The sequence below is a fragment of the Cucurbita maxima genome, unplaced genomic scaffold, assembly GCF_002738345.1.
Source record: "Cucurbita maxima cultivar Rimu unplaced genomic scaffold, Cmax_1.0 Cma_Scf00007, whole genome shotgun sequence".
NCBI lineage: Eukaryota > Viridiplantae > Streptophyta > Magnoliopsida > Cucurbitales > Cucurbitaceae > Cucurbita > Cucurbita maxima.
Genome location: NW_019272023.1, coordinates 5,184,390 through 5,197,753, shown reverse-complemented (window position 1 = coordinate 5,197,753; position 13,364 = coordinate 5,184,390). Strand labels below are relative to the sequence as shown.

Below are 13,364 nucleotides of genomic sequence, written 5' to 3'. Positions count from 1 at the left end.
CGGAAGTTTATCCCTACAACCAACTTCCCCGCTATTGGTTGAAGTTTATCCCTACAACCAATATGAGTCATTCTCGCACGAAAATTCTCAGGAGGTCACCTAACATAGGATTGCTTCAAGTAAACCACGCTTAACCATTTTCTATGATTGAGTCGTTAAAAGGCAGGTATACCTTGTTTGTATAGGTAATAACTTTCAATTCTTTTAAACCTATCCTCAGGATCCCTCTCATTCGGATATGATCTCGATTTATTCACATACCTTTCTTTTATTTAGGTGCCACAAGATGTCAACGTCGTTAAAGCATATGCCCTCAACCAAAAGAATAGAGGTTCAAATTCTTCTACCTTTCTTATCGTTGAACTAAAAAAATGAATGTCAGTAAAACTTTTATGATACTTCTTTTAGTTCCAACTCTATCCATTACTATTCGACACGTGATCAGTTGCTAAATTATTTTATTTTATGGAGTCCACATTATTCTTAAAATACTCTTACACAGAAAAAAAAAAAAAAAAAAATAGTATGAAACCCGACCACACATTTTCTTACACTAAAGTGCGTGCGCATCATATAATTTTAACTCATTCGGGAAAGAAATTAGTTTTTAATGAAAAATTTGTTAAAATTAATTAAACATAAAATTTATATTTATATTTATATTAATTTATTTTTGAATATATATAAAAAATATTACACAGATCCACCAATCACATTACAGAGGCTATGACAACTTTTGACTTTGTTTAAACAGCTTTTCAAAAGTTTTTATTTAAAATTACTACTTTTTCAATATTTTTATTTAGAAATAAATAAAAATTTACAAAATCAATTAATAATCAAAATATAAATTAGATGATAATAGAAATAATATTTATAAAATATTATGCAAATTAAAAAATTTATGTAGTAATAATAATAATTTAATGTTTTTGTTTTCTATCCATTACAATTTTTATTTTAGCTCAAACGTGGAGTGGGCGCTGTCCTTCACGAGCACCAGAGAGAGTTTTATTTTATTTTTTTTTGCTTTTTTCTTCTGCGTGTCATCATTTCTCTGTATTTTTTTTCATTTGTTTGTTGCTTGTTGTTTGTTTGTTCGTCCGGCTTCACCATTTTGATTGCTCTTTTAAAGATTCCTCATCCAATTTTCATCAAATTGTCCTTCTGGGTTTGGATCTTCTTCGGCCTTCGACGTAATGCTCAACACGAATCACACCCACGTTTTCAAACTAAAATGCTCTAACACTTCATTCGATTTCATTCTCATTCTTCTTTTGCTTCAATTGTTGTTCTAGATCTTCCATACACCGCTTTTGATCATACCCATGTCGAAAGCTGGAACGTTGGATCTTGCGTCGGGCCTTGGCGGCAAGTTGGACAAGAACGAGGTCCTTTCCGCCGTTGAAAAGTAACACATTCCCTCTCTTTTTACCCCCAAAATTTCTCCCCAGATAGATTTTCGTTTGGTTAATACACTTCCCAACTTCGAAATCAAATCATGTATCTGATTGTGTTTTGGGCTACTCAGACGAACTAAACGAGCTAGCTCATTCTGTTTTTGTGATATCTAGTTTGAATTCTACGTCTAAGCTTCTGCATGTTCTGTACTTATCTTTTTCTTGGTGAAATTGGGTTATGGCCCCTTGATCTGTTTTTGTTAGCTTTAGATGTGGATGCTTTGAATGAAAACAGAGGATTCTATGATTATGTACAATGTTGGATGAGGATTTAGCCTGATTTGTTGATTTTGAATTGTGTTCTTAAAGTGTTACATTGTTGGATCAGGTACGAGAAATATCATGTTTGTTATGGAGGTGAAGAGGAGGAAAGAAAAGCTAACTACACTGACATGGTTAGAGTAGATTGCTATTCTCATGATCTTTCTTTTTGATAGTTCCATGTAGTTGGACCGCCCTCCTTATCGTTTATAAGGCTGTGTAATATGAATTACTACAGGTTAATAAGTACTATGATCTCGTTACGAGTTTTTACGAGTTCGGTTGGGGCGAGTCTTTCCATTTCGCACCTCGGTATGACGTACTATCGCTCTCCTCGATTCAACAGATCCGAATGTGTCTCTGTTTTTGCAGTCTTGAATATGAACTTGCATATTTTCCTCTCTAGATGGAAGGGTGAATCTCTGCGGGAGAGCATTAAGAGGCATGAGCACTTCCTTGCTTTGCAATTGGATTTGAAACCTGGACATAAGGTTCGTGTTTTTTTATACGAAGGTGGAGGTTTTTTCTCCGTTCGTTTCAAATTACGGGGAATAACTTGTTTATATTCTAGGTGTTGGATGTTGGATGTGGAATTGGTGGACCACTTAGAGAAATTGCGAGATTTAGGTGTGATGCATTAGCTGACTTCGAGTTCTTTTTGCTTTTGATTGACGATTAATGCTAAAACAACTGCGTTGTTAACGGTCTCGATCGAACACTTTGATAGTGGATCGAGTATATATAGTCCTGTACCTTTTGTTTTACATTGTGCGTATGGTTAGTATCTCATATTCTATCATTCTACGACGCTCGGTTGCAGTTATACTTCCGTTACTGGATTGAACAACAACGAGTACCAGATTTCACGAGGGAAGGTAGTTTCTTTCAGCTAATCCTTTGATTAAGGATGTCAGGAACATTGTTTTTTACTTTTTTTCATTGCCTCGTTCATCGTAATTACTAGTCTGTGTTCCGATCAAGCTCTTGTAATAAGGTATTTGTACTTTGTCAGGAACTGAATCGTGTTGCCAAAGTGGACAAGACTTGTGACTTTGTCAAGGTTGGTTTTTAAGTAGATTACAATTTTAATTTGCTCGTGTATTTTTAGCGTACAAGAGTTATGTTTCGAAGGTTAATACTTCATTCGTTTTCGCCGTGCTACAGGCTGACTTCATGAAGATGCCATTCCCTGACAATTCATTTGATGCAGTATATGCAATCGAAGCTACTTGTCATGCACCCGACGCAGTGAGTCTTAAATACATCCTCAAGTGACTTTCAGTTTGCTGTTGAACTAGCTCGAGTATCGTTTGGTGAGATGTACGTGTCCGAGCCATCTTGATTTGACTTTCTTTTTTTTTTTTGTCTGGTAGTATGGATGCTATAAGGAGATATATAGAGTGCTAAAGCCTGGCCAGCATTTTGCTGCCTATGAATGGTGCATGACTGATGCTTTTGATTCAAATAATCAAGAACATCAAAAGATAAAGGTACTTTGGCTTCGTCGTTTCTATTTGTAAGATTCGTTTTGTAACAGCCCAAACCCACCGCTAACAGATATTGCTCTCTTTGGACTTTCTCTCAAGGTTTTTAAAATGCGTCTCACCCTTATAAAGAATGCTTCATTCTACTCCCCGACCGATGTGGTTATTGCACCACACTGATTGATCTATATGAACTACATTGACCCAAGTTCCAATCGTGCAGGCGGAAATTGAGATTGGCGATGGTCTTCCAGATATCAGGTTGACAGGACAATGCCTCGGAGCTTTAAAACAAGCAGGTTTTGAGGTTAGTTGGAAAATGACTTCATACTATTAGTTTATATTGCCATGAATGAATGAGAGACGTCGTTATAACTATAAAGCAATGATCTCGTAATCATGGGCACGTGACATCAGGTCGTTTGGGAGAGAGATCTTGCTGTAAATTCGCCTCTTCCGTGGTACTTGCCTTTAGACAAAAGCCATTTCTCACTGAGTAGCTTCCGTCTGACAGCCATTGGTCGTTTCATTACTAAAAATATGGTACGTTTTATCAAATGTGACCTCGACGAATATGTAACGCCAAGGAGAACCTTATTATTCGGGGAGATTCGGGATGAAGTTAACAAGTACTGAGTCGGTTCGTTTTGTAGGTCAAAGTACTGGAGTTCGTTCGACTTGCCCCCAAGGGTAGCCAAAGAGTTCAAGATTTTCTAGAGAAAGCTGCTGAAGGGCTAGTTGAGGGTGGAAAGTGAGTATACTTTACAATGCTCTTGAAATTCTGTCTTTTTTTTACCTCAAAAGTTGAAAATGTCCATGATTCTGTGGGATATAAGTTCTTTGGTTAGTAAAAGAAACTGAAACGGCCCAGGCCCAAACCCATTGCTAGTAGATATAGTTCTCTTTAGGCTATTTTTTTCGGGCTTCCCCTTAAGATTTTTAAAATGCGTCTATTAGAGAGAGCTTTCCACACCATTATAACGAATGTTTCATTCTCCTCCCTAATCGATGTGGGATCTCACAATCCACTTCCCTTCGTTGCCCAGCATCCTCGCTGGCACTCATTCCCTTCTCCAATCGATGTAGGACTCCCCAATCCATCCCCTTCGGGGTCTAGCGTCCTTGTCCCCTTTGGGGCTCAGTCTCCTCACTGGCACATCATTCGATGTTTGGCTCTGATACCATTTGAAACAATCCAAGCCGACTGCTAGCAAATATTGTCCTTTTGGGTTTTCCCTTTCGGGCTTTCTTTCGAGATTTTTAAAACGCATCTTGCCAGGGAGAGGTTTCTACACCATTATAAAGTACTTCGCTTGTCTCCCCAACCCAGAAATCTAGATTTGAACTGCTTGAAGAAGAGAACCTCCGGGGGGTAAGCGAGAGTACCATGCAGTAGATTAAGAGAGAATTTGATTGAATGTGGAACTCTTTCTTGTGCATAGTGTCTTTAAGGTCCTAAGTACAATTGAAAGCATGTCGTATGCCTCTATACTTTATCCATGACGTTCGTTCGTTTAACTCGTCTACGCCGCTCATACGATGCTTCTCTTAATACTCAGGAAAGAGATATTCACACCAATGTATTTCTTCTTGGCCCGGAAGCCACTTTCAGCCAGTGAGAAGTAACTTATTTGCTGCTGCTACTACTCAGTTGTGGAGAGTTTTTGCTTAATTTAACCATTCTAGAGCTTCTTTTACTTCTTTTTGGCTTAATTTCTTGTTTGTTCTTTTAATCCAATAAATGAGTTTCTTTTTAACACGTTATTAGCACCGTGATGAACAGAGTTCGATCAAGAACAGTATGAAATCCTTTGAATTATTGATAGATAGTTGCTCTAATATTGAGATTTTGAATAGCCACTGGACATGCTGACGATTTAATGGATACCACATTTGAAATTATAGCGAGGCTTAGGCATGAATTTTAGTAATTTTCTAAAAATGTTTGTTCGGTATAAACAATGGTGAGCATTGACATAAAACCGAGAGACAAATGGATAAGATCTTGAAACTCATAGATCAAATGAAATATTAACTAAAATATACTTCAGAAGATTAAATAAAGAAATAAATTAGACTGTACTTCGGGGCACACGCTGTGCCCCTGTGTAGTAGAAATTCGTTAGAATTTTATATAGATATTACGTAAATATTTTTTTAATATAAAGAATTATTTTTGTAAGTTATCTAAATATTATTTTTTTCTTACAAAACTATTACCATTTTTTTTTTTATGATTTTTATATCGATAATATGGTAATATAAATAATATAAATATTACCATTTTCAAATTTGTATATCTTTATTATTTTATCGTTAATACAAATTTAGTTGAAATAAACTTCCACAAATATATAAATATATAAATATAATATATATATTCTCTTTGTTAAAACAAAAAAGAATATTTGGAAAAGAAGGGAAAAAACCCTTTAAAAAGTACAAGAAAAAGACGACCCAGAAACCCTAAAACCCAAAACCCTCATAAACGCCTGCTTCAATTTTGCAGGGAGACATCATACTCGAATTTCCCTTCTTCCGTTCCTGAATTTCGCTGTTGCTTGAAAGTAAGGCACGCATGGCTACGGAGATGGATGTAGAGCAAAGGGAAACAATCAACAATGTCATGATTCTCTTGACGGACCCTGAAGGCACGCCTTTGGGAGCTCCCATGTACCTTCCCCAAAATGCAGGGCCTCAGCAGCTTCAGCAGATGGTCAATAAGCTTCTCAGCAATGTAAGCTTCGGCAAAAGAAATGTTTTCTTTTCTCTTCCTATTAAGTTGTTAACAATTGAGTTTCGGGGAAATTAAATTTTTTAATTATTTGATCGTTGATAGGAAGTGCTAAATTGAATTGGAAGTAGTGAATTTATGTGAATTTTGATTATCAAGCGATATTTGGTAAGCTGGATTGTTTTGAATTGGTTTTAAGAGTTTCCTGTTTCCGGGTCGAAGGAATGTGAAAATAATGAATTAATAAGTACTCAGGGTCAAAACAATGGTTTGGTAATTTATAATTTCTCTGAAATGATGTAATACGAAGGTTGCTAATTAGTAGAGAAAAATCTTATTCCAAGATGAATTTTAGCTTGATAATTCAGCTTCTTGTAATCTTGAATGAGCGAATACCATGTGTATGTCATGCCAATTTCTTATTTCAATGGTGAAATCTATCATAGCATCGTTTAATGATTTTTTCTTCTCCATTAAAATTTCAGCCTCCGAAATTCTTCAGTTTTATAATCAATTGATTCAGTCATGAAAATTGTTGTTTTACATGGTAGTTGCATGATACCGAAATAATAAATTGTTCTGGAATTGTTCAGGAGGAGAAGCTACCGTATGCTTTTTACATATCTGACCAGGAGCTTCTAGTTTCTCTTGGTGCCTACTTAGAGAAAAACAAAGGTTATTGATTCCTCAAATAGTGCCTGAAAAATCTGACGACTTATCCATTGGTTACATTCATGTGTTGGTGAAACTCACTTTTATGGTTCACAGGGGCTTAGTTTTTTTTTCTCTTGAACATCTTTGCAGTTTCTGTTGAGAAAGTGCTTACTGTAGTCTATCAGCCACAAGCAGTATTCCGCATACGTCCTGTTAGCCGATGTTCAGCAACAATTTCTGGTACATTTTGGTTTCCTTCTTTTTTTAGTTACATGCGTTATCCTTGGAAGGTTTAATCACTCCATTGTACTTTCGTTGCAGGTCATGCTGAAGCTGTTCTTTCTGTTTCCTTTAGCCCTGATGGGCGACAGTTGGCAAGTGGTTCTGGCGACACTACAGTTCGGCTATGGGACCTTAATACACAAACTCCATTGTTCACCTGTACAGGTTAGAAACACAATGCTGCAGCTAAATTTTTAGCCTAACATTGAAGCTGTTTAATATGCTAGATCCAAAATTAAATTTTTTTTATAGGAGCATGAAAGGAAAATCAAATCAATTTAACTTCAACTTTTTTCTTTCTTAAAAATTAAAATTTTACTTCCAAGTTATCTGATATGGATATATTTTGTCATCCCTAGAGGATTAAAGATGTCTGTTTCCCGTGTTTCATAGTGTTTTAGGTTTGTGTGTTTAGTATGGCACTGCTGGAGGTCTGAAAAATGCTGTGCTTTTGTTTTTGTTCTTTTTTGTTGTGTGTGTTTTCTTTAACTAGGGAGCAACTGAAGATGCTTTGTCGTCTTTTAATATCTATAGTGTCTGTATCAAGCTAAAATCAGAAAATATTCCTCTCAATTCCCAGGGCATAAAAATTGGGTTCTTTCTATTGCCTGGTCACCGGATGGGAAGCATCTTGTAAGTGGGAGTAAAGCTGGTGAACTATTTTGCTGGGATCCACAGACAGGGAAGCCATTGGGCAATCCACTCACTGTAAAGATTTCCCCCCCTATGTGACTGTACTTTTGAAATGTTTGTTTAGTTTGTTGACTATTCGCCCTGCCAAGAGTCAAACCAGCTGAACAAAAATCCGATTTCTAAGTTTTAAAATTGTATGGTGTGCTATTTTTTTCTGAGTAATATTGCTCTAAAGTTTGATATTTTTCTTTATTTCACCGGTGGTTTTTTCAAGTTTTAAAGTAGAATTTAGAGGAACAAATTGAATTGCCTTATCTTAACCATTATAGATTGATGCCTTCCTTTTCAAGTTTTAAGTCAATTTATCCTCCTTTTTTTTTTTCTCTTTGAGAAGGCTTGTTTGTGCAACCCTAGGTACTCTTTTACTTTCAAATTTTACATCTTAAGTTAAAAAATTATGTCAAATTGGAATATCTTTTTCTTGAAGCAATATAAAATGAGAGTATGTGGGTATGCTATATTGTAGGAGTGATAGTTTTGAACTGCATGATTTTATTATTGTGTGGATATTGAATCTTATTCATTTGTCCATATGCTTTAAATGCTCTGTAAGTTGATTGATGCCATGGGCTAGGTTCAAACCATGGTGGCCACCTATCTATAATTTAAAATCCTACATATTTTTCTTGACAACCAATATTGTAAAGTCTTGTGTTGTCTCATGAAATTAGCCAAGGTGTGGATGAGCTAGATTAGGCACTTATAGACATAAAAAATGTTTGACACATTAAGTATCAAATTTTCGACTTATTGTAGCTTGTTGCATAGCTTGTTCTATTCATGTTTAAAAAGATGTTTTTGGTTTTTAGTCAGCAAAACAGTTTTCATATTCTCTGTGGTGAACAGTACTTAGAAGACTGATTATACTTGCAATGGTATACAATGTAAACGTTAAAATGCTTAAACCACAATAAATTCTTTTGTAGCTACAACCTTCTCTTGATTAATGATTATTTGTGATTGGAAAGCCATTTTTTTGTAGCTCTGTGGGCAGGGTTTTCTCTACTCGGGGCTTTTAGATTGTCCTATTCATTGTGGTTGATAAGCCACCATTCTGTTTCTTTTCCTAAAAGTAGAAAATACTGGTTATATTTACTTGTTGATAAGGACAAAATCTACCATCTTTATGGCATTTGTCATTACTTTTCAATGCCTAAACAATGATTATATATATTTATAGGCTTACCGATGTGAAATCATTAATAATGTTTGAAATTCATGTTCTAGGGCCACAAAAAATGGATTACTGGTGTTTCGTGGGAACCTTTGCATCTAAGTGCACCATGCCGTCGCTTTGTGAGTTCTAGCAAGGATGGTGATGCACGCATATGGGATGTTTCATTGAAAAAATGTGTTATATGCCTCAGTGGTCATACTCTTGCAATAACTTGTGTCAAATGGGGTGGAGATGGAGTTATATATACGGGGTATGCTTATTTTCCTTTTTTTTCTCCTTGAATTTGAAAACAAAAAAAAAAAAAAAAAAAAAAAAAAAAAAAAAAAAAAAAAAAAGAAAAAAAAAGAAAAAAAGAAAAAAAGAAAAATGAAACAAAAAAGTGAGATAGAGGAGCCACTACAGAAGCATTCTAGCATTCTTGATGCTGTTGAGTTTGAACATCTGTGTACAGTGTACTTGTGCGTTTTCTACTGTCTTACATCTAATAATAAACGAAATCTCTTCATACCTCTGCATGTTTAGATTCAGTTGGTACCATGGGGTAAAATTATGCTACTAAAGGCCAAAAGTTCTGTTTTCTTTCAGTCTATTGAAAAGCTAACTCTTAGTAGCATTCAATGCCTATGCAGTCAATGATTGATAATGATCTGATTTTGGCATTAAGCTATATTTAAACTTTCTGGAGACTGATTGATACTTCCAATTTTTCTGTATTCTGAAATTGACATGTTTTCTTTCAAATGCCCCAGTTCTCAGGATTGTACTATAAAGGTTTGGGAAACTAAGCAAGGAAAACTAATACGTGAATTGAAGGTACATTATAAGCTATTCATTCCTATTGGGATCATTTGACTTTGAGAGTTCACTCGAGGGTTATTTTGTTGCTTTATGAGTCGAAATATCTATCAGTTACAATAGAAATTTAATCTTCTTTTAGAAAAAAGAAATTTAAAAGAACTTGTAACTGTTATATTCAATTAGTCATAAGCCATCTCAATTTTAACATTCTCCTAAACCTGATTGACATTTTGGTTTGGTCCTATTTTGTTAGACCTAGTTCAGTTGTTGCTCATAGTGTCATCTTATGTTTCTATCCGGTATTGTGCCAGGGACACGGTCATTGGGTTAACTCTCTTGCACTAAGCACCGAATATGTTCTCCGGACAGGTGCTTTTGATCATACAGGGAAACAGTTCTCTTCTCCAGAGGAAATGAAGAAGGTAACATATTTGGAGAGCTCTGATTCTTATTTTAATATCCTTTACTCATACTCCTATGGAAATGATTTTTTTAAACACAATTATTTTTTGTGCACACGCTGATGGTTTCTCTTACATGGAAATCCAAGAAATTCTGGAGTCATTTGCACAACTCTTTTATGGGGTAATATATATGATACATAGGAGGTGGTTCCTATAAAAAATGATGTAATAGGAGGTGGCTTCGTCGACAGATTTTTGGAAAAGAATTTCTGATCAATTTTATTTTCAAGGACATTAGAGAAACAAGAGTAGAAGATCAATTAACTGCAATCTTTATGTCCATATGGAAAACAAGAGTAGAAGATCAGTAAATATTTTGCTCGTGTGCCAGCAGCAAGTTGGCTCCTTCTATCATGTTTGTATATATATGACTGGTTCACAATTTCTTTTTGTTTTCTGTTTCTAAAACTCATGCTATTTTAACACCGGAAACAGTAAATATTTTGGGAAACTGTTCCTAGAAAATTTTTGCTTTCACAACCATTTGTTAAATCTATGGTTGGATGGCTTGTGACAGAAAAATAGTTCTTCATACGTGTTTCTTTCTCCCCAAAGCCCTTTGAGAGACTTCTGTGTGAGGTGTCCCTGTAGGCATACGTGACTAAGCCTTTTTTCTGTAGTACTCATCAAGCTTTTGTTGGATTGGAGGCCGTTTTTTTGTAGGTTTTCTCCTTTTTTTTTTCTTTTTTTTTTCTTTTTTTTTGTGGCTGTACTTGTTTGTAATTACCCAATTTGTCTTTTTTCTCAATTAAAGTTCGGTTATTCATAGTGTATTTACACACACACACACACATACACTGATTTTTCTGAAAGAAAACGATTTTAAAGTATCACTAAGTACTTTCTTATTCCTGATTTGCAGGTTGCTTTAGAAAGGTATAATAAGATGAAAGGCAATGCTCCAGAAAGATTGGTTTCAGGATCTGATGATTTTACTATGTTTCTATGGGAACCTGCAGTTAGCAAGCACCCTAAGACACGCATGACAGGCCATCAACAGGTAAATTTCTTTGTGGTTATCTTTTCTTCCTGGAATAGTGTGTATTAATACAGTAATTGTGGCATTCTCGTTGACATCCTGCTCCTTATCAACCGCATTTGTGGACCATAATTCTCAATTTTTTTAGTTAACTGGACGTCACTAGAGAACTCTTCATGAAACACTATCCTCTGGACACGGTCATTTGCTTGAATCCTCAGCTAAGCTCATCATAAAAATTTGATAGTATAAAGTTATAAGGTCTACATTTGAGGGAAAAACAAGCTATGAGAGAAGTTCATAAAGGAAAAGAACTAAGTCATATCGTGAGCATACTCTCCTATCCAAATAATATCCTGAGCTTACTCTATTGAATGTGTCCATTAGATGTTCATCCATGTTCGTCAATCTTGATAAATGGTATGCTTATATGAGTATGACATTTAAGAAGCTTGTGTATTAAGCCTTTTAGGAGTTTTCCTCGTTCTTAAAAAGTGAAGTATAAACTTCTTGCTTACTTTCAGCTTGTGAATCATGTGTATTTCTCACCTGACGGACAATGGGTGGCCAGTGCATCCTTTGACAAGTCTGTGAAACTGTGGAATGGCATTACTGGAAAATTTGTTGCTGCTTTTCGGGGTCATGTTGCGCCTGTATATCAAATCAGGTTTGATTCATTTAATTCCTGTGCGGAATTATTCGTTCCATTTACTAATTTTTTTTTGTTCCTTGCAGTTGGTCTGCTGATAGTAGGCTTCTTTTGAGCGGCAGCAAAGACTCCACCCTGAAGGTATTTCGGTGTACTGTTTTCCCTGATTCTTCTAGTGTTTCCTAGAAATGAATGCTTTGAGTTGAGTTGCTGCATGATGCATGTTATGTTTAGAGCAATTACAAAATGTAAATGAATCAAATGGTTGAAGTTGTACCTCTACACACTAGTGGTTTTACAAGGGTGTTGGAGACTGTTTTCTACAGTGTTTCATGGAGTTTTCTCCATACTACTTCTGGCTAAATTTTGATTTCTATTTGTTTAGATTTGGGATATTAGAACACGCAAGTTAAAAGAAGACCTTCCAGGCCATGCAGATGAGGTATGGTTCCATCCTATTGTAAGACACGTCGTGGGTTCCTTATTGCATCTCTCTCATTACCATTCTAAATCCTGTTCTTCATTTTGTGCAGGTTTTTGCCGTTGATTGGAGTCCAGATGGTGAGAAGGTGGCTTCTGGTGGCAAGGATAAAGTATTAAAGCTATGGATGGGCTAGGAGTTAACTGAGGGTGTCAATTCATTTGTAATTGTGGAAGTCTAAAAACGTGTCATTTAATGCATGCGGCACAGTTGCACTGACAAAAAGGGGTCGAATGATATAAGAGGGATGAACCAGCATTCAGGTTGGGTTTTGCGCTACACATTTTGGTTCTGCTATGGCTGCTGGTTGGTGTTTTTAGCAGAGGATTTGGGGCTGGGTCTCGACCATTGGCTCAGTCTCTTCTTGGGACGACTGCTGGGAATACTGTGTGAAGGACATGCAGTGCATGACATGATATCCTAATCTTTGTGTTGGCTGGTTTGTCATATACTTCCAAGTTTATGTAAACATATCCATCGGTATTTGTATTTTCATTGCTTATTATATCTTTTTGACTCTACTCTAGAACGTTAAGTGTTTATGGATTAAATTCCATACTTAATTATTTGATCCAATTAAAGGTTAAATTAATAAAAATATTTCCTTAACGGTGCATTTTATCTCAATAGATGTCTCAATAATACTTTAAAACTTTTAAAAATAATAATAACACAAACATTCTTACTATTAATAATAATTTATTTTAAAAATATAATTGAGCTTTAAAAGAATGTTTCAAAAATATGGGATTATTTTTAGAAAGTTTAAAAATAACCTTATCTTTGGTGTATAGATGGAATCTTTCAAAATTTAAAAGTTTTTGTGCATATATTAACTTTTTATAAAAGTTACGAGTGTTAATGTTTTTTAAAAGTTCATGAATAATTTTTAAACTTTATTTTTATTTATTTTTTTATAGTGAAAGGTATTAATGAAGTACTTTGGAATGTTTGAGAATTCTCTAATGGGAATGTTATTTTTGAAACTTTTCTTTAGAATTCAAAGAAAATTTTTAACTTTTAAAAGTTTAAGGATATTTTTCTAAGACAAATTATAAAATTTATGTGTATTTTTATTAATTTAACCCATATGGAACTAAATTTAAAATTTCATCCAAACATTATACTTATTAATTTCTTAAAATGTTACTTTATATTCAAAGGTTTATATCTTATACTGAATTTTTATAAGAACTTTACTAACAAAGACAAAAAAAAAAAAATATTTTGGAAGTATAAGGAATAAAA

At 34.9% G+C, this 13,364-nt stretch overlaps 2 protein-coding genes across 3 annotated transcripts; both read left to right on the top strand.

Annotated features, from left to right (window-relative positions):
- Positions 1–133: 133 nt before the first annotated feature.
- Positions 134–4,964, top strand: LOC111481504 (cycloartenol-C-24-methyltransferase-like). Of its 2 annotated transcripts, none has more exons than XM_023126951.1 (14): positions 134–331; positions 1,299–1,411; positions 1,789–1,855; positions 1,960–2,033; positions 2,128–2,212; positions 2,293–2,348; positions 2,542–2,596; positions 2,734–2,781; positions 2,886–2,969; positions 3,095–3,211; positions 3,429–3,512; positions 3,623–3,748; positions 3,859–3,956; positions 4,765–4,964. In XM_023126951.1, exons 1-14 carry the CDS (start codon positions 239–241, stop codon positions 4,829–4,831), a joined length of 1,167 nt encoding a protein of 388 aa, XP_022982719.1. In that variant the 5' UTR covers positions 134–238; the 3' UTR covers positions 4,832–4,964. The 2 variants fall into 2 exon arrangements, with proteins under 2 accessions (XP_022982719.1, XP_022982720.1); XM_023126952.1 differs by lacking the exon at positions 134–331 and adding an exon at positions 966–1,196.
- Positions 4,965–5,633: 669 nt separating this feature from the next.
- On the top strand, positions 5,634–12,637 carry LOC111482061 (notchless protein homolog). The gene is made up of 13 exons (XM_023127698.1): positions 5,634–5,942; positions 6,533–6,614; positions 6,744–6,833; positions 6,915–7,040; positions 7,456–7,583; positions 8,796–8,995; positions 9,495–9,558; positions 9,855–9,965; positions 10,870–11,007; positions 11,511–11,653; positions 11,722–11,776; positions 12,021–12,077; positions 12,169–12,637. Exons 1-13 carry the CDS (start codon positions 5,784–5,786, stop codon positions 12,250–12,252), a joined length of 1,437 nt encoding a protein of 478 aa, XP_022983466.1. The 5' UTR covers positions 5,634–5,783; the 3' UTR covers positions 12,253–12,637.
- The last annotated feature ends 727 nt before the right edge of the window (positions 12,638–13,364 follow it).

Bases quoted from the DNA above. Each gene is read 5' to 3' on its own strand.
- LOC111481504 (XM_023126951.1), top strand. From the start codon at position 239: ATGATCTCGATTTATTCACATACCTTTCTTTTATTTAGGTGCCACAAG. The intron at 332-1,298 runs GTTCAAATTCTT...TTGTTGTTCTAG, and splicing joins CCTCAACCAAAAGAATAGAG to ATCTTCCATACACCGCTTTT. The intron at 2,034-2,127 runs GTATGACGTACT...TTTCCTCTCTAG, and splicing joins TCTTTCCATTTCGCACCTCG to ATGGAAGGGTGAATCTCTGC.
- LOC111482061 (XM_023127698.1), top strand. From the start codon at position 5,784: ATGGCTACGGAGATGGATGTAGAGCAAAGGGAAACAATCAACAATGTC. The intron at 6,615-6,743 runs GTTATTGATTCC...ACATCTTTGCAG, and splicing joins CTACTTAGAGAAAAACAAAG to TTTCTGTTGAGAAAGTGCTT. The intron at 9,559-9,854 runs GTACATTATAAG...GTATTGTGCCAG, and splicing joins AACTAATACGTGAATTGAAG to GGACACGGTCATTGGGTTAA.